Source organism: Aedes aegypti, chromosome 1 (genome assembly GCF_002204515.2).
Source record: "Aedes aegypti strain LVP_AGWG chromosome 1, AaegL5.0 Primary Assembly, whole genome shotgun sequence".
Lineage (NCBI taxonomy): Eukaryota > Metazoa > Arthropoda > Insecta > Diptera > Culicidae > Aedes > Aedes aegypti.
In genome coordinates, this window is record NC_035107.1 from 13,895,078 (window position 1) to 13,915,110 (window position 20,033).

At 43.4% G+C, this 20,033-nt stretch overlaps 1 protein-coding gene across 19 annotated transcripts in view; it reads right to left on the reverse strand.

The window, feature by feature from the left end:
• Window positions 1-20,033, reverse strand: part of LOC5569475 (partitioning defective 3 homolog) — a 371,758-nt gene that overhangs the window by 51,333 nt on the left and 300,392 nt on the right. For 6 of the 19 annotated variants that reach the window (XR_002499157.1, XM_021838986.1, XM_021838980.1 and 3 more), the window contains exons 2-3: window positions 4,070-4,206; window positions 3,152-3,678 (exon numbers count right to left, since the gene is read on the reverse strand). The exons of 8 other annotated variants lie outside the window; for them this stretch is intronic. Coding sequence is in view for 10 of the 11 variants with exons in the window: in XM_021838986.1 (XP_021694678.1) it covers window positions 3,152-3,331 (180 nt within the window). In the remaining variant the exon portion in view is untranslated. Of the gene's footprint in view, window positions 1-3,151; window positions 3,730-4,069; window positions 4,207-20,033 lie in introns of all 19 variants that reach the window. 5 more of the 19 variants (XM_021838987.1, XM_021838985.1, XM_021838984.1 and 2 more) reach the window with 4 other exon arrangements.

Below are 20,033 nucleotides of genomic sequence, written 5' to 3' on the forward strand. Positions count from 1 at the left end.
CGAAAGTTTTTCTGTGAGTTTAAAAGAAACTTATGCTTTATTGAATGCGAAAATTGTTTCATGAATGACATGAGATTGAAAAACTCTTCTTGGTTTACACCAGAAATAACAATCGATGTTTTGTAGTATGTACATCCTTCCATCCTTGTGCCTAGAAGTTTTACAATCCGGTTCCATCAAAAATTACTAAGAGAACCACGTTGTAAAGGAGATTCTAAAAAAATCATCAAACAATTTCTTTACATCTTACGTCCACGTTTTTTTCATGAGCTACTCCTGAGATTGATTTTATGGCACAAATCTCCCAATTGGTGGGGAACGTACCTTTGGAGCCGGTCTTCCATCAGAATTGTTGCCAAAAATCGTCAAGCAATTCTGCATAAAAATCTACTGGAGCCCTACCTAAAACTTCCAGACCAAGGGATTACTTCAGGATTGGAATTTTACTGGAAATTCTTCCACAAACTCTACCAAATTTTTCAGGGTAACATCTTTCAGAAATTTGTTAAACATTTTCGTATGTAATTTGTCGTAGAATTCCCCCTGGCCTGTCACCAGAAATTTCACATGTTTTGTCATCCACCTGTTATAAGAATTGTAATTGAACGATTAACTAATAAAATATACATACATATGTTTAAAACAAAAAAAGAAAAAAATCCTGAAATTCATACAAAATGGTTATGTTTGGAGGCCTGTAGTTCTGTGTAATTATCCGAATGACATAAAATTTTGGTGGAGAACTGACATGAATTTACCATGTTTGATGGATTTTAGCAATTGTATACAAGCCTTCACGTTTTAGACGGTTTCGAATCAATATGAATAAGAATGGAATGTTGTTTCTATGACTTAAGAACGGGTCAGTATTGCATTCATCCAAAACATACAATAATAATCTTGGTGAATTTTTATATTCCTAATATGTAATCCGGCCCAGTCCTAACACAAACAAATATAAGATGTATGATTTTGTAATATATTTTCGTTAAGCTTGCAGCAAACAAAAGTGTGCCCAACGGCCCCTTTTGTTTTTGCTGGGTAACGGTTTGAAACGGGAAACACGTTACGAAACGTTTCCTAGCAAAATCAAAGAGTTCCGTTGGGCACACTAAACAAAGGCTGCAAGTGCCCTATTTTAAATTGTCAAAACTTTGAAACATGTAATATATAGTATAAAAATATTAAAATCCAAGAAATGTAGTACAATTACGTTATTTTTTGCTCCCCGCCAAAATTTCATTCGGATCGTCACACACAAAACTACAGGTCTCCAAATATGGCCATTTTATATGAAAGTTAGCAATTTTTTCCTTTTTGATTACCAATCAATCACAGAAAACCAGCTTGGTGGCTCTTGGAGTAGACGTTGCACCTTCAATGTACAATCACAGTAGCCCTATTTATAATGGCGCTGGCCACGTCCTTGAATCTATTGAGGATAGAACTTTGATTATACTTCCACAGTATTCACATATACACACTCTTATGACGTAAGTGATGGAACGACATACAAACGCGTCCTTGTAGCTGTATTGAACAGAAAAAAATGTAACTTTCTGTGTTAAATGACGCGAAAGCGATGGAACTGTGATTAACATTATCCGAAGCAGATACTAACGTATTTTAAATTCGGCACAAAATTACGACATTTGACTCGCTTCTTCTATGTGCATCCAATTGACGTAAAATCACATAATTTTTCGGAAATGTGCTTAAGTCAAGTGAATGGTTTTGCTAGCGATGGATAGACTGTGTTACGCGGTTTGGTTGAATGTTTAGACCTGTATGTAAAAGAAACAACGATAATTCGTTTTTTTCCACTTCTAGCGATTGATAGAAATGATAATTATCAGAACAACCGAATTAACATGAATAAATCAAATCATGAAGGATGACAGAGAATGGATAGAGATAGTAGGGTTTTGATGCTAGTAATGGACTCCTTAGTAGCTGAAATTCGTTCTCGACGCTTTTCCGCAATTATATCTCAGATGGATATACAGTATTGGACAAAACATTTGCAACTTTTTCAATTTTCCATACAAAATAACCAACTTTGGTAAGCTAGAACTCAGTTATTTATCGTCCGATTTGAATGAAATTTTCACAGAACATCAGAGATAACTTGAATTTTAACATATATTTTTGAGTGATTTTTCCAATTACGGGTTTATAAATTATAACGGTTTATCTAAAGTGTAATTTTCGACGAAAAATTCAAAACTATTTATCTCAAAATCTGATAGCCCTACACAAAAACTGTCTTCAGCAAACTTGTTCACCTCGTTAAAACCTACAACTTTGCTGAAGATACCATGAAGCTATTCCTTCAATATGTTTAGTTACGTCATTTATAAAAAATCGACAAAAAATTGACTTTAGTCAAACCGTTACTGCTTTTGAACTTGTGATTGGAAAAATTACTCAAAAATATATGTTAAAATTCAAGTTATGTCTGATGTTCTGTCAAAATTTCATTCAAATCGGTCTATAAATAACTGAGATATAGCTTACCAAAGTTGGTCATTTTGTATGGAAAATCGAAAAAGTTGCAAATGTTTTGTCCAATACTGTACGTTTTGAGCAGACTAACATCAAGCTCCATGTTTTTACTTTTTAGTACGCCTCTAAAATATACAAAATCATTCGATTTTCCAATGAAATATGCACTCTTGTGTTGTTTCATTTACAAAACTGTTCAAATATCTGTATTTATGAACCTGAGATCAAATATTTTGTATGAAACTGCTGCCTAATACGCAAAGGGTCCATAACTGGCAACGACTCCCTACATTAGTATAAGGAGAATCACAAATAAAAAGAAGAAACGGACCAGGGATTTAACTCATGCCTTCCTGCTTCAGACGCTGAAGCAATAGTTATTACACTATCAGCACCGTTCGTTGTGAATATGGTAAGGCCATGTACATTTGTGATTCTGAGAAAAGTTTCTGCTGAATTATTGATTATGTAACAACATTATACCTTCTAGAGTTGACTATTCTGTATGAAATTTATACATACTGCTATTTGTTAGTGTAAGATTTTTATCGAGAACATTATTGTGTATGTCATCAAACAGCTGGCATCAAAATCAATACTCAACGTAAAAAATAACACCTCATACACTTCCAGAAGTTGATCTTACCGTCTTCCGCGGCAGGTTCAGCGAGTACGTCTTGTGCAGGTACTGGTGGCAGTGCGGGATGCCCTTCTGCTTCTGCGACACCCGGTAGGTGTGCCGCCAGCCGAAGATGCCGGTAATTTTATCCGCCAGGGCCGGACACTTGGGCGGCAGCTCGAACACGCTACTGGTTTTCTTTTTCATCGCACGGTGCTGCACACTTCCGGAAGTTTTGTTCAACACAACAGCAATTGATTAGGGGGGAGGGTCTCTCTCACGCGATCGAGGAAGTCACGCGCGCATGTTACCTTTTTTTTTGTTAGCTTTTAGCTACACTCACTCATTGGCTGCTGCATTTTTCTTTCTCCAACGTGAAAACAAACGAAAATGTGCCGATCTGTGTTTGTCTTGTTGTGCCACTACTCTACACTACCAGTGCTGCACTGCGCTGCGCTGAGCTGAAGGTATGGATCGAATTAATTTAACACTTTTTTCAACACTTCTTTCTCTCTTGTCGGAGTGAATGACGGTGGCCCGGCTGTCAGGGCAGGCTGTTTAATTCACCAATAAAAAAGGGAATATGCTCCATAGAAACTTAAAATCTGCTCCATAAGAAACAAAAGTTATCAAAATAAAAACTTCTCCATTTCCAGAAATTGTGGTAAATATCTTCATTTATCATAAAACAGTGTTTGCTCTTCTATTGAGCATTTTTATTTTTTCATGGTGCCAAAAACCTTTCGCCTGCTCTCAGGGGAAGCCCGGTTTTTCAATCAACAACTTCCTCATATCACATCACACACCACACAACCAACACAACACGATCGTGGACCAACTCCTTATATCGATGCACTGCTCATTTGGTTGGCTAGACCGGTTTTCGGTCGCAGTAGTGTCTTCGAGTTTGAGAGTAGACGAACAGCTGATTTGCCCGCTCATTACCGTACGACGAAGATAGTTGGAGTGACACACGCCTCCTCACTTCTGCACAACTCAGCCCCCTCAGAAAGTGTACTCGATCGCGGTGGACATTCTCTTCTTTCTTCGACTCTATAGCGTAGTAGCTAGTAGCTGGGGACCTGAACGAGAAACATGAATCAACCCTCCTTTCAAATTTCACAAACTATTTTGCCGACATTCCTCCCCCAACTAAAATGATTGCGGCTGTTTACGCTGGCACTACTTAAAACTATGAACGGGGAAAAGTGATCGTTGTTGGATATCGTTTTAGTTGGCGTATAGGTAATGTGTGGACACGCGTTCGCTAGCTGGGATCTTGAAAAGTCGTCGTTCGCGGCGGCGTAATTGGTTTCGACTTTCGAGTGCCAAGCTTGGTTCGAGTTACGAATGAATGCTGCGAATGTTTTCGTTATAGGTTTCCGTGTAAACATTAGTCTCTTTAATCTACACAGCCATTATCGTCGTCGAGACGTACGGGGAAATTAATGACGTGTTGAGAAAGATTCGAAAAATTAATAAGCTGACAAGTATTGATGCAAGTCTTGCCATTAACCTGATTCTTCTAGAAATTATATTCAAGATTATGTATTTGTAAATGATTATGTTTGAAATTTTGAATAACAGGAATTGATTGACGATGTGAATAGACAAGAAGCTGGTCTACCAAGACCAGAAACTTCCAAGACCAAATGGTGGTCCTTCATAACCAAAAGGTGGACTTCCAAGACCTAAAGGTTTTCCAGGACTTAAATGTGGTCTTCGAAGAGCAAAAGGTTGTCTTCCAATATCAGAAGCTGGTCTTCCAAGACCAGAAGCTGGTCTTCCAATATCAGAAGCTGATCTTCCTTGACCAGAAGCTGGTTTTCCAAGACCAGAAGCTGATCTTCTCCAAGACCAGAAGCTGGTCTTCTCCAAGACCAGAAGCTGGTCTTCTCCAAGACCAGAAGCTGGTCTTCTCCAAGACCAGAAGCTGGTCTTCTCCAAGACCAGAAGCTGGTCTTCCAAGACCAGAAGCTGGTCTTCCAAGACCAGAAACTGGTCTTCCAAGATTAGAAACTGGTCTTCCAAGACCAGAAACTGGTCTTCCAAGACCAGAAGCTGGTCTTCCAAGACCAGAAGCTGGTTTTCAAAGACTAGAATCTGGTCTTCTCCAAGACCAGAAGCTGTTCTTCTCTATGACCAGAAACTGTTCTTCTCCAAGACAAGAAACTGGTCTTCCCAGGCCAGAAGCTGCTCTTCCAAGCCCAGAAGCTGGTCTTCCAAGACCAGAAGCTGGTCTTTTCCATAAACAGAAACTGTTCTTCTCCAAGACCAGAAGCTGGTCTTCTCCAAGACCAGAAGCTGGACTTCACCAAGACCAGAAACTGGTCTTCCAAGGCCAGAAGCTGATCTTCCTAGACCAGAAGCTGATCTTCCTAGACCAGAAGCTGGTCTTCTCCAAGACCAGAAGCTGGTCTTCTCCAAGACCAGAAGCTGGTCTTCTCCAAGACAAGAAACTGGTCTTCCCAGGCCAAAAGCTAGTCTTCCAAGACCAGAAGCTGGTCTTCCAAGACCAGAAGCTGGTCTTCCAAGACCAGAAACTGGTCTTTCAAGATTAGAAACTGGTCTTCCAAGACCAGAAACTGGTCTTCCAAGACCAGAAACTGGTCTTCCAAGACCAGAAGCTGGTCTTCCAAGACCAGAAGCTGGTCTTTTCCATAAACAGAAACTGTTCTTCTCCAAGACCAGAAGCTGGTCTTCTCCAAGACCAGAAGCTGGACTTCACCAAGACCAGAAACTGGTCTTCCAAGGCCAGAAGCTGATCTTCCTAGACCAGAAGCTGATCTTCCTAGACCAGAAGCTGGTCTTCCAAGACCAGAAGCTGTTCTTCCAAGCCCAGAAGCTGTTCTTCCAAGCCCAGAAGCTGGTCTTCTCCAAGACCAGAAGCTGGTCTTCCAAGACCAGAAGCTGGTCTTCCAAGACCAGAAACTGGTCTTCCAAGACCAGAAACTGGTCTTCCAAGACCAGAAGCTGGTCTTCCAAGACCAGAAGCTGGTTTTCAAAGACTAGAAGCTGGTCTTCTCCAAGACCAGAAGCTGTTCTTCTCTATGACCAGAAACTGTTCTTCTCCAAGACAAGAAACTGGTCTTCCCAGGCCAGAAGCTGGTCTTCCAAGCCCAGAAGCTGGTCTTCCAAGACCAGAAGCTGGTCTTTTCCATAAACAGAAACTGTTCTTCTCCAAGACCAGAAGCTGGTCTTCTCCAAGACCAGAAGCTGGACTTCACCAAGACCAGAAACTGGTCTTCCAAGGCCAGAAGCTGATCTTCCTAGACCAGAAGCTGATCTTCCTAGACCAGAAGCTGGTCTTCCAAGACCAGAAGCTGTTCTTCCAAGCCCAGAAGCTGGTCTTCTCCAAGACCAGAAGCTGGTCTTCTCCAAGACCAGAAGCTGGTCTTCTCCAAGATCAGAAGCTGGTTTTCTCCAAGACCAGAAACTGGTCTTCCAAGACCAGAAGCTGGTCTTCCAAGACCAGAAGCTGGTCTTCCAAGCACAGAAGCTAGTTTTCCTTGACCAGAAGCTGGTTTTACAAGACCAGAAGCTGGTCTTCAAATACCAGAAGCTGTTCATCTCCAAGACCAGATACTGTTCTTCTCCAAGACCAGAAACTGGACTTCTTCAAGACCAGAAGCTGGTCTTCTCCAAGATCAGAAGCTGGTTTTCTCCAAGACCAGAAACTGGTCTTCCAAGACCAGAAGCTGGTCTTCCAAGCCCAGAAGCTGGTCTTCTCCAAGACCAGAAGCTGGTCTTCCAAGACCAGAAGCTGGTCTTCCAAGACCAGAAACTGGTCTTCCAAGACCAGAAGCTGGTCTTCCAAGACCAGAAGCTGGTTTTCCAAGATCAGAAGCTGGTCTTCCTACACCAGAGGCTGATCTTCCTAGACCAGAAGCTGGTCTTCCAAGACCAGAAGTTGGTCTTCCAAGACCAGAAGCTGTTCTTCCAAGCCCAGAAGCTAGTTTTCCTTGACCAGAAGCTGGTTTTCCAAGAACAGAAGCTGGTCTTCAAATACCAGAAGCTGTTCTTCTTCAAGACCAGATACTGTTCTTCTCCAAGACCAGAAACTGGACTTCTTCAAGACCAGAAACTGGTCTTCCAAGGCCAGAAGCTGGTCATCCAAGACCAGAAGCTGGTCTTCTCCAAGACCAGAAGCTGGTCTTCTCCAAGACCAGAAGCTGGTCTTCCAAGACCAGAAGCTGGTCTTCCAAGACCAGAAACTGGTCTTCCAAGACCAGAAACTGGTCTTCCAAGACCAGAAACTGGTCTTCCAAGACCAGAAACTGGTCTTCCAAGACCAGAAGCTGGTCTTCCAAGACCAGAAGCTGGTCTTCCAAGACCAGAAGCTGTTCTTCCAAGCCCAGAAGCTAGTTTTCCTTGACCAGAAGCTGGTTTTCCAAGAACAGAAGCTGGTCTTCAAATACCAGAAGCTGTTCTTCTTCAAGACCAGATACTGTTCTTCTCCAAGACCAGAAACTGGACTTCTTCAAGACCAGAAACTGGTCTTCCAAGGCCAGAAGCTGGTCATCCAAGACCAGAAGCTGGTCTTCTCCAAGACCAGAAGCTGGTCTTCTCCAAGACCAGAAGCTGTTCTTCTCTATGACCAGAAACTGTTCTTCTCCAAGACAAGAAACTGGTCTTCCCAGGCCAGAAGCTGGTCTTCCAAGCCCAGAAGCTGGTCTTCCAAGACCAGAAACTGGTCTTCCAAGACCAGAAACTGGTCTTCCAAGACCAGAAACTGGTCTTCCAAGACCAGAAACTGGTCTTCCAAGACCATAAACTGGTCTTCCAAGACCAGAAGCTGGTCTTCCAAGACCAGAAGCTGGTTTTCAAAGACTAGAAGCTGGTCTTCTCCAAGACCAGAAGCTGGTCTTCTCCAAGACCAGAAGCTGTTCTTCTCTATGACCAGAAACTGTTCTTCTCCAAGACAAGAAACTGGTCTTCCCAGGCCAGAAGCTGGTCTTCCAAGCCCAGAAGCTGGTCTTCCAAGACCAGAAGCTGGTCTTTTCCATAAACAGAAACTGTTCTTCTCCAAGACCAGAAGCTGGTCTTCTCCAAGACCAGAAGCTGGACTTCACCAAGACCAGAAACTGGTCTTCCAAGGCCAGAAGCTGATCTTCCTAGACCAGAAGCTGATCTTCCTAGACCAGAAGCTGGTCTTCCAAGACCAGAAGCTGTTCTTCCAAGCCCAGAAGCTGGTCTTCTCCAAGACCAGAAGCTGGTCTTCTCCAAGACCAGAAGCTGGACTTCTCTAATACCAGAAACTGGTCATCCAGAAAGCTGGTCTTTCAAGCCCAGAAGCTGGTCTTCCTAGACCAGAAGCTGATCTTCCAAGACCAGAAGCTGGTCTTCTCCAAGACCAGAAGCTGGTCTTCTCCAAGACCAGAAGCTGGTCTTCTCCAAGACCAGAAGCTGGTCTTCTCCAAGATCAGAAGCTGGTTTTCTCCAAGACCAGAAACTGGTCTTCCAAGACCAGAAGCTGGTCTTCCAAGACCAGAAGCTGGTCTTCCAAAACCGGAAGCTGTTCTTCCAAGCACAGAAGCTAGTTTTCCTTGACCAGAAGCTGGTTTTCCAAGACCAGAAGCTGGTCTTCAAATACCAGAAGCTGTTCATCTCCAAGACCAGATACTGTTCTTCTCCAAGACCAGAAACTGGACTTCTTCAAGACCAGAAGCTGGTCTTCCAAGGCCAGAAGCTGGTCTTTCAAGCCCAGAAGCTGGTCTTCCTAGACCAGAAGCTGATCTTCCAAGACCAGAAGCTGGTCTTCTCCAAGACCAGAAGCTGGTCTTCTCCAAGACCAGAAGCTGGGCTTCTCCAAGATCAGAAGCTGGTTTTCTCCAAGACCAGAAACTGGTCTTCCAAGACCAGAAGCTGGTCTTCCAAGACCAGAAGCTGGTCTTCCAAGACCAGAAGCTGGTCTTCCAAGACCAGAAGCTGGTCTTCCAAGACCAGAAGCTGGTCTTCCAAGACCAGAAGCTGGTCTTCCAAGACCAGAAGCTGGTTTTCCAAGACCAGAAGCTGGTCTTTTCCATAAACAGAAACTGTTCTTCTCCAAGACCAGAAGCTGGTCTTCTCCAAGACCAGAAGCTGGACTTCACCAAGACCAGAAACTGGTCTTCCAAGGCCAGAAGCTGATCTTCCTAGACCAGAAGCTGATCTTCCTAGACCAGAAGCTGGTCTTCCAAGACCAGAAGCTGTTCTTCCAAGCCCAGAAGCTGGTCTTCTCCAAGACCAGAAGCTGGTCTTCTCCAAGACCAGAAGCTGGTCTTCTCCAAGACCAGAAGCTGGACTTCTCCAAGATCAGAAGCTGGTTTTCTCCAAGACCAGAAGCTGGTCTTCAAATACCAGAAGCTGTTCTTCTTCAAGACCAGATACTGTTCTTCTCCAAGACCAGAAACTGGACTTCTTCAAGACCAGAAACTGGTCTTCCAAGGCCAGAAGCTGGTCATCCAAGACCAGAAGCTGGTCTTCTCCAAGACCAGAAGCTGGTCTTCTCCAAGACCAGAAGCTGGTCTTCTCCAAGATCAGAAGCTGGTTTTCTCCAAGACCAGAAACTGGTCTTCCAAGACCAGAAGCTGGTCTTCCAAGACCAGAAGCTGGTCTTCCAAAACCGGAAGCTGTTCTTCCAAGCACAGAAGCTAGTTTTCCTTGACCAGAAGCTGGTTTTCCAAGACCAGAAGCTGGTCTTCAAATACCAGAAGCTGTTCTTCTTCAAGACCAGATACTGTTCTTCTCCAAGACCAGAAACTGGACTTCTTCAAGACCAGAAACTGGTCTTCCAAGGCCAGAAGCTGGTCATCCAAGACCAGAAGCTGGTCTTCTCCAAGACCAGAAGCTGGTCTTCTCCAAGACCAGAAGCTGGTCTTCTCCAAGACCAGAAGCTGGTCTTCTCCAAGACCAGAAGCTGGTCTACTCCAAGACCAGAAGCTGGTCTTCCTAGACCAGAAGCTGATCTTCCTAGACCAGAAGCTAGTCTTCCTGGACCAGAAGGTGGTCATCCAAGCTCAACAAGTGGTTTTCAATGACAAGTATCTCTATATTTCAACTAGTTAATCTCTTCAAATCTCTTCTTCTAGTCTTTTCATATTGAGCTTCATCATCAATTAATCGAAAGCTTCGATTCGATCGCGGTCAACCTGCAACCTATTGAGGCACCTGCAACCTATTGAGCGTGTTACTCAGTTCAATTAGATCCCCAATGTCTATTGCCATTGCGTGTCAATTTATTCCACTTCTTTTATGGCCTGTTGCGACTTTCCTCTCACCTGAAGGCTTCGAGCAGTTGTCACCCATCCCCCTCGGGGATGTCTACCAATTGTGACACACTGACGACTACTGCAGCTCCAGTGAACTGTACACGAGAAAAAAAGACAATTGCATTCACCTGTGCACCCCTCGATTACCTAATCGACGAGACCAGCTCAATGACCGCTTTTGATCTTTGCGCGCAGATTCAACCCCTAGTTGCGTCATCATCATCATCGGACACTGAGGCGAAAAGTGCGCGTACGCGCTTGATCGCCTCGAATCAACTGCGACGACTTTATAAGCTTCGTCGCTTCTTTTTATCTTTGGCGACGGACCATAAATGAGTTAATTTCAGTTCGCTTGCTGGGTGTGAGCTTAAGCATCTTCAGTGCGCCTTTTTCCTTGCGACACTTGCGATGAATTCAACTGTGTAGAGAAGCACCAGATAATTACCGTTTTCCCATCATTAATCATGGTGGATTTCCAAGGAACAACTTTGAATTCATTCAAAGTGTATGACTTATAAAAATGTCATCGTGTCAGATGACACTCATTCTACAGTTTTTATCCAAACCATTTTGAAGTCTTGGTTCTGAGTTATAAAAATGGAAAGATTAATATAGAACGAGCTCACCACTTAAATTGATATTATTTTATATCGGTCGAAGTCATCTTATGGACAACTTGTTTTTAGCAATACTCTGTTCCCGATAGACAGAACAGTAATTAAATCTTATGGAAACTCTTATATTGGCATTCTTTTTGTTTTCTTGTATCCGATTTATCCTCTTTGACATCTCTTCGGTCTCGTTTGATCTTTAGTGATTCCTCTTTGGCCTCTTTTTGTTCTTATTTTTCAGGCATGAGGTCTCTAAACCTTTTGTTTTTGAAACACTCAGTCACAATCTGCCCTCAGATATAGAATCATAGTTAAAGTTTGTTTTCATGGCTACTCTTATGTTCACTTCAACCGTATTTGCACTCATTTCGTATTCCATACCTTGTCATTTTACATTTTCACATCTCGAGAAGAATAGACTGTATTTGCCTTTTCTGGACAACTTTTGCAGATTTTCTATGAAGGGTTTTCAAAGATATGTTCCAATCTAGACCATCCAATCCATTCAAAGTGTTGATTCTGAGTTATAAAATTTGAAATTAAAAATAGAACGAGCTCACCATTTAAATTGGTATCATTTTATATCGGTACATGTCGTCTTATGAGCGCATATTTTAGCAATAATCTTTTCCCGGCTTAGGACAGAGGACAGAAAAGTTCACACAATGTTCCACCAGTCCCCAGCTTAGAAATGTATCCTAAATAAACATAAATAACTCTTATGAAAACTCTTATATTAGCTTTTTTTGTTATCTTGAATCTTGTTTAGCCTCTTTTTGTCTTCTCTTTGGCCTCTTTTCAGTATCGTATAATCTTTTTTATTCCTCTTTAACCTCTTTATGGTCTTATTTTCCAGTCTCTAAAGCTTTTATTTTTAAAACATTCAGTCGCAAAAGTTGGATTTCATGACTACTCTTATGTTCACTTCAACCGTATTTGTGCTGATTTCGTATGCCGTTCCTCGATTATCATTTTACATTTTTATATCTCGGGATCCTTTTATGAACAACTTTTGCAAATTGTCTAAGAAGAGTTTTCCAATGGATTTTCCAATCTAGCCCATCCAAACCATTTTGAAGTGTTTATTCTGAGTAAAAAAAATAAAAGATGAAATAGAACGAGCTCACCATTTAAATTGGTACTATTTTACGTAGGTACATGTTGTCTTATGGAAACATATTTTAGCAATAATCTGTTCCCGGTTCCACAGTTATTGTCTGAGAGCTCTCTTTGTCAAAGTTGACATTTTCTGCATTCTGCAAAGATCTTGAACTGTACTGGGAAGTTAAGCAAAACAACTCAATTTCCAGCGAGTTTGTAAAATTTCCACTTTTGTTACTAATCCTAATTCACAAAATTGCCAGCTCACCTTCAGCAAAAACGACCACCACCGGGCCAGTAAAATCATCAATTTGCAACCCGGCTCAATCGCATTTTGCACAAAAATTTGCTTTGCCTCGAGAGAGGAAATTGATTCGATTCGAAAGCGCGCCCCCTTGAAAAACCGCAACCCAGTTGCAGCCGAATTGCAAATTTTCAAATGTGTTGCATTGGATTGGAACCGGTGGTCAAATTCTGCACTGAAACTGAGTTACATCGTGATCGCGAACTCGGGCTAAGAGCTGAGCTGCGTAACCGTCGTTTAGTGCACCATTTTTTTTGTTGTTGTCTTCCTCTGAAGTTTATTTTGCTGCGTTGAACAACAACCTCACATTTTCGTGGTAATTGCGTGGCGTAGAGCGATCCGTGCTGTTGTTGCTACGCTTTCGATTAAGTTTTTTTTAGCAGAGGTTTTGACCTTTTTGTGGGTTTCATAATTTGCCGATGATGCGTGCATAACTCCACAAGTAATGGAACGGGAAACGGTCGATGCAAATTTTGGCGGCAGCTGCGTCCGGAGAAAACGGGGTTTAATGGGGTTTGCGTGATGGTTTAGAGTTGAATAATGAATTACATGGTGATTATGTTGGAATAGTTGCATAGAAGCCATAACCGGAAGCTTCTATGAATTTTGTCTTCAGCAGACTCCAAACTTTTTCAATTCTTAAATCTTTCACACGTCACGTGTGTTATGCTTGATGTTGATGAAAATAGAAAAAAAAGTTTGAAACATATATCTGATCTGTCATAAGCACCAGAGACAGAAAATTATGAATGTTGAATGTCCATAAAAATTATGAAATTTAGTATTTATAAAAATATAATAAAACGAGCTCACCAAACAATGTAAAATCAGCAATTTTATCGATTTCTAAATGATTTGGATTTAATTGTAACTATTGAATATAAGAACATCAAAATAAAAATTGCCGCATGTAGCTAACTTTTGCAGGATGATCTTTCATTATTATTTTGATTATTGAAAAAAACAAATACTGAAAGAATTCTTAGAAGGAACTCAGTTAGTATTTCTTTTGTTAATTTTTGAAATTATGTTACATTATTTATGGAATGGTATTCGAAAAACTAATGCTACAATTTATAGTCCTAAGCAGAAGCTTTCCGAGCTTGAACCTTTGAGGGGAAATTTCCCGAAATCTGAGGAGAAGCTCTCTAAGATTCAGAAGAGAACATTCTAAACTTCTGATGAAATGCACTCCAAACTTCAAATATGTTTTCCAAGCTACGGGAACGAAGCTTTCTGAAGAGAAGGTTTCCAAATTCTGCTGGGGGGAGCTGCTGAAGAGAAGCCTACCTGACCATTTTTTATAAGAAGATTTTTTGATTTCTAAGTTTATGGAAGAAGTAAAGCTGCCCACGCTTCAGAGAAAAAGTTTTACAATCTTATAAGAAAAAATACTAGAGCTTCTAAAAAATAGTTTACCAAGCTGTTTAGAAGCTTCTCAAGTTTTAAAGGACAAACTATACAAGCTTCTCAAGCTTCTTAAGCTTCTATAAAGCTGCTAGGAGAAGCTTCCTATGCTTTTGGGAGTACTTTCTCCATTTAATGCGAGAATCTTGCAGGGCAAGTTCCGAAAGCTTCCAAACTTGTGAGAAGAAGTCTTCTATGTTCTTCTTCAATCTTTTGAGAGAAGCGATTCAAGCTTCTGAAAGATTCTTTCAAGCTTCTAGTAAAAACCTCTCAAGTTTCTAGAAGGAGCCTTCCAAGCTTCGAAGGAGAAGCTTCCCAAGTTTCTGGGAGAAGCTTCCAAAGATTCTGGGAAAAGCTTCCCAAGCTTCTGGGAGAAGCTTCCCAAGCTTCTGGGAGAAGCTTTCCAATCTTCTGGGACAAGCTTCCCAAGCTTCTGGGAGAAAGCTTCCAAAGCTTCTGGGAGAAGCTTCCCAGACTGCTGGAATAAGCTTTCCAAACTTCTGGGACAAGCTTTTCAAGCTTCTGATGGAAGCTTCCCAAACTTCTAGGACAAGCTTCCCAAGCTTCTGGAAAAGTCTTTCCAAGCTTCTGGGAGAAGCTTCCCAAACTTCTGGGACAAGCTTCACAAACTTCTGGCTCAAGCTTTCCAAGCTTCTGGGAAAAGCTTTCCAAGCTTCTGATAGAAGCTTTACACTTCTGGAAAAATCTTTGCAAGCTTCTGGGAGAAGCTTCCCAAACTTCTGTAATAAGCTTCCCAAATTTCTGGGACAAGCTTTCCAAGCTTCTGGGATAAGCTTTCCAAGCTTCCCAAACTTCTGGTAGAAGCTTTCCAAGTTTTTGAGAGTAGCTTCCCAAGCTTCTGGAAAAAAGCTCTCCAAACATTTTCAAGAAACTTCGGAGAAAATTTCTGAGGAAAAGCTTCTGTAGCTTCTGGAAGAAATTCAAAATTTTCTGTGAGAAGCTTTCCAAGTTTTGGAGGAAAAGCTTTACAGGGAAAACTATCCAAGTCAAGATTCCCAAGCTTCTGGGACAAGCTTTCCAAGCATCTATCAAGCTGCTATGGAAAGCTTTTTAAGCCCTTGGGAATACTTTCTCCATTGTATGCGACAATCTTACCTAACTTCCAAGGAAAATTTTTGATAGCTTCTGAAAGCTTTCAAACATGCGATGAGAAGTTTTCTATGATTCGGGGAAAATACTTTTAAGCTTCTGAGAGAGTTCTTCAAGCTTCTAGGAAGAACCTGGGTGGAGCCGGAATGTCTAGGAGGAGCCTTCCAAGCATCGGAGGAGAAGCTTCCCAACCAACTGAAGAAAAGTTTCTCCAGCTTCTGGAGAAGAGCTTCTGAAAAGCTTTACAATTGGGTCAGTGAATTAAGTTTGATCCTCATTTTTGGGGATAGAATTGCCCACAAGTAAAATAAGTGGACTTTGTAAAGCTCAACGCAAGAGGGGTTCGTCTTTTTTTGTATCGTCGGAGTGGAAATTTTGTTTCATTGTTGCGTCTCGGTGGGCAGCTTTTTGTTGGACAGTCGAGGATGAAATATCAACTGGTGAGCTCGTTTCATGTTTTTGTTTCAAATGTTTTGGGTCTGTGTGACCAATGAAAATAATTCTAATCATTCACATTTCCAAACTCCCAGTGTTTTCTCGTGGAAGTGCAGAAGACTCATCGGCTTCCATAAAGCGAGTAACATGCCAACATCTTCTACCCATCCCAAATTGCCATTTATTTTGGAGCAACATTTTGAAATCTACGTCAGAATTTAATATAGCTTCTCCCATAAGCTCGAGAAACTTTTCCTAAAGCTTGAAGTTTTTAAATGTTTGAATGGCCATGAATGCTTTATTTTCTGAAACTTATAAGGTTCTATCAGAACTTTGGAAACTCAGGATTCCATTCAATCCCGTCATATTTCAAAATACTTCAACCACACTAAACAAATCCGGACCAATTGCAACAATTGCAAGTTGCAAGCTGTCATTGAACTTCCCCCGGAACCGAACCGACCATCAGAGGGCACGCCAAATCAAACACAACATATGTGGTCCGTCTGACCATCGGCCATAAATCGAAAGTGACTGGGCATCAACGTTTTCTCTCTTGTTTTGGGCTTGCTTTACAGTGCCTCTACACTGTGCAACCGAAGCACACAAGGCACGGGTTTCGAATAAAATGTAGCCCCGAGTTGGATATGGCGGCTCTCGGTTCTGTCATAATATGTAGTGTAGGCAGTCGCCGCCGCCGCATAGCTAAGGCGGCGATTGACTGACTGATGATCAGCGAAAAAAGCGGTCCTACATTTTAATGGCCTGCAGTCGCGCGCGATCAAAAACAGCTGTTTCAGTACATCGACTTCGCTCGCCGCGACCAAAAACCGGACCAATTTCCCTCTATGGATACCCCGCTCTAGGACTTCGGCGACTTGTGGGAAAAATCGGCGCAAATATTTTATCGAGCGTTGAATTCCACGGTCCCATCTGGGCATAGGCCTATGAACTCAATCGCCGTGCGGAGGTTCAATGGTCTTTTGGTTTGACCATATTGCATTGTGATGTAAGAATTGGTCCGATCTGCGCCGGCTGGGGTCTTATGGGTCAGCAATCAGCGCATGATTGGAAATTGGGACTGACTGCAGCTGCCAAGGACTGTAGATGCTTCGTCGATTAGTCATTCGGGCCCCCTTGGTGGTGACGAATAACGGACTTTAAAGTGAATGGGGTGACCCCAAAAAAATAACGACACGACTTGATTGGAGATTTGCCGGGGCTCCATGCTGGTTAATATATTGATAATACACGTTGAAGTACTAATTTTTGTTGAATGGCTCGGAATACCAGTGTTACTGCTGTGCAGCCAAGGTTCTTTGAAAAGTATCTCTTCTTTCATATTGAGTTCAAAGCTTGTTAATTCTTTTTATCACGAGGGCATCACTGTTTTGCAGATTCAGATCATTGACGTGAAAAAGATTAGATACTTCTCAAAAAAATTTTAAACACTTCTGTTTCTATAGCATATCGAGTGATCTTAGATCAATTGGTGAGCTCGTTTTATACTATTATTTTTATACTAGTCACGTACCAACGGAATTGGGAAGCGTAAAACTATGTAAGGGCTTAAAAAAGTTTATACGTTTCATTTGAGTATTTTTTAATTCTCTTAACATACGCAGTATGGTGTCCCAAAATTTAACTTTGTCAAAAAAATTGGAGGCTCTAGCTAAGGGAGTTATAATCAAACTGTTGCTTGAGAGGAAATCTAAAACATAACGTTTAGATTTTGCCCCGTTCAAATTATTGAAAATAAAAACGATTTTCGTGACTTTGAAATAGAATTTTGAGGAAGCTTGGAAGCTTCTCTCGCAGAAGCTTGGAAGCTTCTCTCGCAGAAGCTTGGAAGCTTCTCTCGCAGAAGCTTGGAAGCTTCTCTCGCAGAAGCTTGGAAGCTTCTCTCGGAGAAGCTTGGAAGCTTCTCTCGCAGAAGCTTGGAAGCTTCTCTCGCAGAAGCTTGGAAGCTTCTCTCGCAGAAGCTTGGAAGCTTGTCTCGCAGAAGCTTGGAAGCTTGTCTCGCAGAAGCTTGGAAGCTTGTCTCGCAGAAGCTTGGAAGCTTCTCTCGCAGAAGCTTGGAAGCTTCTCTCGCAGAAGCTTGGAAGCTTCTCTCGCAGAAGCTTGGAAGCTTCTCTCGCAGAAGCTTGGAAGCTTCTCTCGCAGAAGCTTGGGAGCTTCTCTCCAGAAGCTTGGGAGCTTCTCTCCAGAAGCTTGGAACCTTCTCTCCAGAAGCTTGGGAGCTTCTCTCCAGAAGCTTGGAACCTTCTCTCCAGAAGCTTGGGAGCTTCTCTCCAGAAGCTTGGGAGCTTCTCTCCAGAAGCTTGGGAGCTTCTCTCCAGAAGCTTGGAACCTTCTCTCCAGAAGCTTGGAACCTTCTCTCCAGAAGCTTGGGAGCTTCTCTCCAGAAGCTTGGGAGCTTCTCTCCAGAAGATTGGGAGCTTCTCTCCAGAAGCTTGGGAGCTTCTCTCCAGAAGCTTGGGAGCTTCTCTCCAGAAGCTTGGGAGCTTCTCTCGCAGAAGCTTGGGAGCCTCTCTCCAGAAGCTTGGGAGCATCTCTCCAGAAGCTTGGGAGCTTCTCTCCAGAAGCTTGGGAGCTTCTCTCCAGAAGCTTGGGAGCTTCTCTCCAGAAGCTTGGGAGCTTCTCTCCAGAAGCTTGGGAGCTTCTCTCCAGAAGCTTGGGAGCTTCTCTCCAGAAGCTTGGGAGCTTCTCTCCAGAAGCTTGGAACCTTCTCTCCAGAAGCTTGGAACCTTCTCTCCAGAAGCTTGGGAGCTTCTCTCCAGAAGCTTGGGAGCCTCTCTCCAGAAGCTTGGGAGCATCTCTCCAGAAGCTTGGGAGCTTCTCTCCAGAAGCTTGGGAGCTTCTCTCCAGAAGCTTGGGAGCTTCTCTCCAGAAGCTTGGGAGCTTCTCTCCAGAAGCTTGGGAGCTTCTCTCCAGAAGCTTGGGAGCTTCTCTCCAGAAGCTTGGGAGCTTCTCTCCAGAAGCTTGGAACCTTCTCTCCAGAAGCTTGGAACCTTCTCTCCAGAAGCTTGGGAGCTTCTCTCCAGAAGCTTGGGAGCTTCTCTCCAGAAGATTGGGAGCTTCTCTCTAGAAGCTTGGGAGCTTCTCTCCAGAAGCTTGGGAGCTTCTCTCCAGAAGCTTGGGAGCTTCTCTCCAGAAGCTTGGGAGCTTCTCTCCAGAAGCTTGGGAGCTTCTCTCGCAGAAGCTTGGGAGCCTCTCTCCAGAAGCTTGGGAGCTTCTCTCCAGAAGCTTGGGAGCTTCTCTCCAGAAGCTTGGGAGCTTCTCTCCAGAAGCTTGGGAGCTTCTCTCCAGAAGCTTGGGAGCTTCTCTCGCAGAAGCTTGGGAGCCTCTCTCCAGAAGCTTGGGAGCTTCTCTCCAGAAGCTTGGGAGCTTCTCTCGCAGAAGCTTGGGAGCTTCTCTCCAGAAGCTTGGGAGCTTCTCTCCAGAAGCTTGGAACCTTCTCTCCAGAAGCTTGGAACCTTCTCTCCAGAAGCTTGGAACCTTCTCTCCAGAAGCTTGGAACCTTCTCTCCAGAAGCTTGGAACCTTCTCTCCAGAAGCTTGGAACCTTCTCTCCAGAAGCTTGGGAGCTTCTCTCGAGAAGCTTGGGAGCTTCTCTCCAGAAGTTTGGGAGCTTCTCTCCAGAAGCTTGGGAGCTTCTCTCCAGAAGCTTGGGAGCTTCTCTCCAGAAGCTTGGGAGCTTCTCTCCAGAAGCTTGGGAGCTTCTCTCCAGAAGCTTGGGAGCTTCTCTCCAGAAGCTGGGATGCTTCCCTCGCAGAAGCTTGGAAGCTTCTGTTGCAGAAGCTAGGAAGCTTCTCTCGCAGAAGCCTGGAAGCTTCTCTCGCAGAAGCCTGGAAGCTTCTCTCGCAGAAGCTTGGAAGCTTCTCTCACAGAAGCTGGGATGCTTCCCTCGCAGAAGCTTGGAAGCTTCTGTTGCAGAAGCTTGGAAGCTTCTCTCACAGAAGCTGGAAGCTTCTCTCACAGAAGCTGGAAGCTTCTCTCACAGAAGCTTGAAAGCTTCTACCACAGAAGCTTGAAAGCTTCTCTCGCAGAAGCTGAGAAGCTTCTCTCACAGAAGCTTGGGAGCTTCTCTCCAGAAGCTTAGGAGCTTCTCTCCAGAAGCTTAGGAGCTTCTCTCCAGAAGTTTGGGAGCTTCTCTCCAGAAGCTTAGGAGCTTCTCTCCAGAAGCTTGGAAGCTTCTCTCCAGAAGCTTGGGAGCTTCTCTCGCAGAAGCTGGGAAGCTTCTCTCCAGAAGCTGGGAAGCTTATCTCCAGAAGCTGGGAAGCTTCTCTCCAGAAGCTGGGAAGCTTCTCTCCAGAAGCTTGGGAGCTTCTCTCCAGAAGCTTGGGAGCTTCTCTCCAGAAGCTTGGGAGCTTCTCTCCAGAAGCTTGGGAGCTTCTCTCCAGAATCTTGGGAGCTTCTCTCCAGAAGCTTGGGAGCTTCTCTCACAGAAGCTTGGAAGCTTCTCTCACAGAAGCTTGGTAGCTTGGAAGCTTCTCTCACAGAAGCTTGGGAGCTTCTCTCGCAGAAGCTCCAGAAACTTGGAAGCTTCTCTCGCAGAAGCTGGGAAGCTTCTTTCCAGAAGCTGGGAAGCTTCTTTCCAGATGCTGGCAGATGCTGGGAGCTTCTCTCCAGAAGCTAGGGAGCTTCTCTCCATCTGGAGCTGGGAAGCTTCTCTCCATCTGGAGCTGGGAA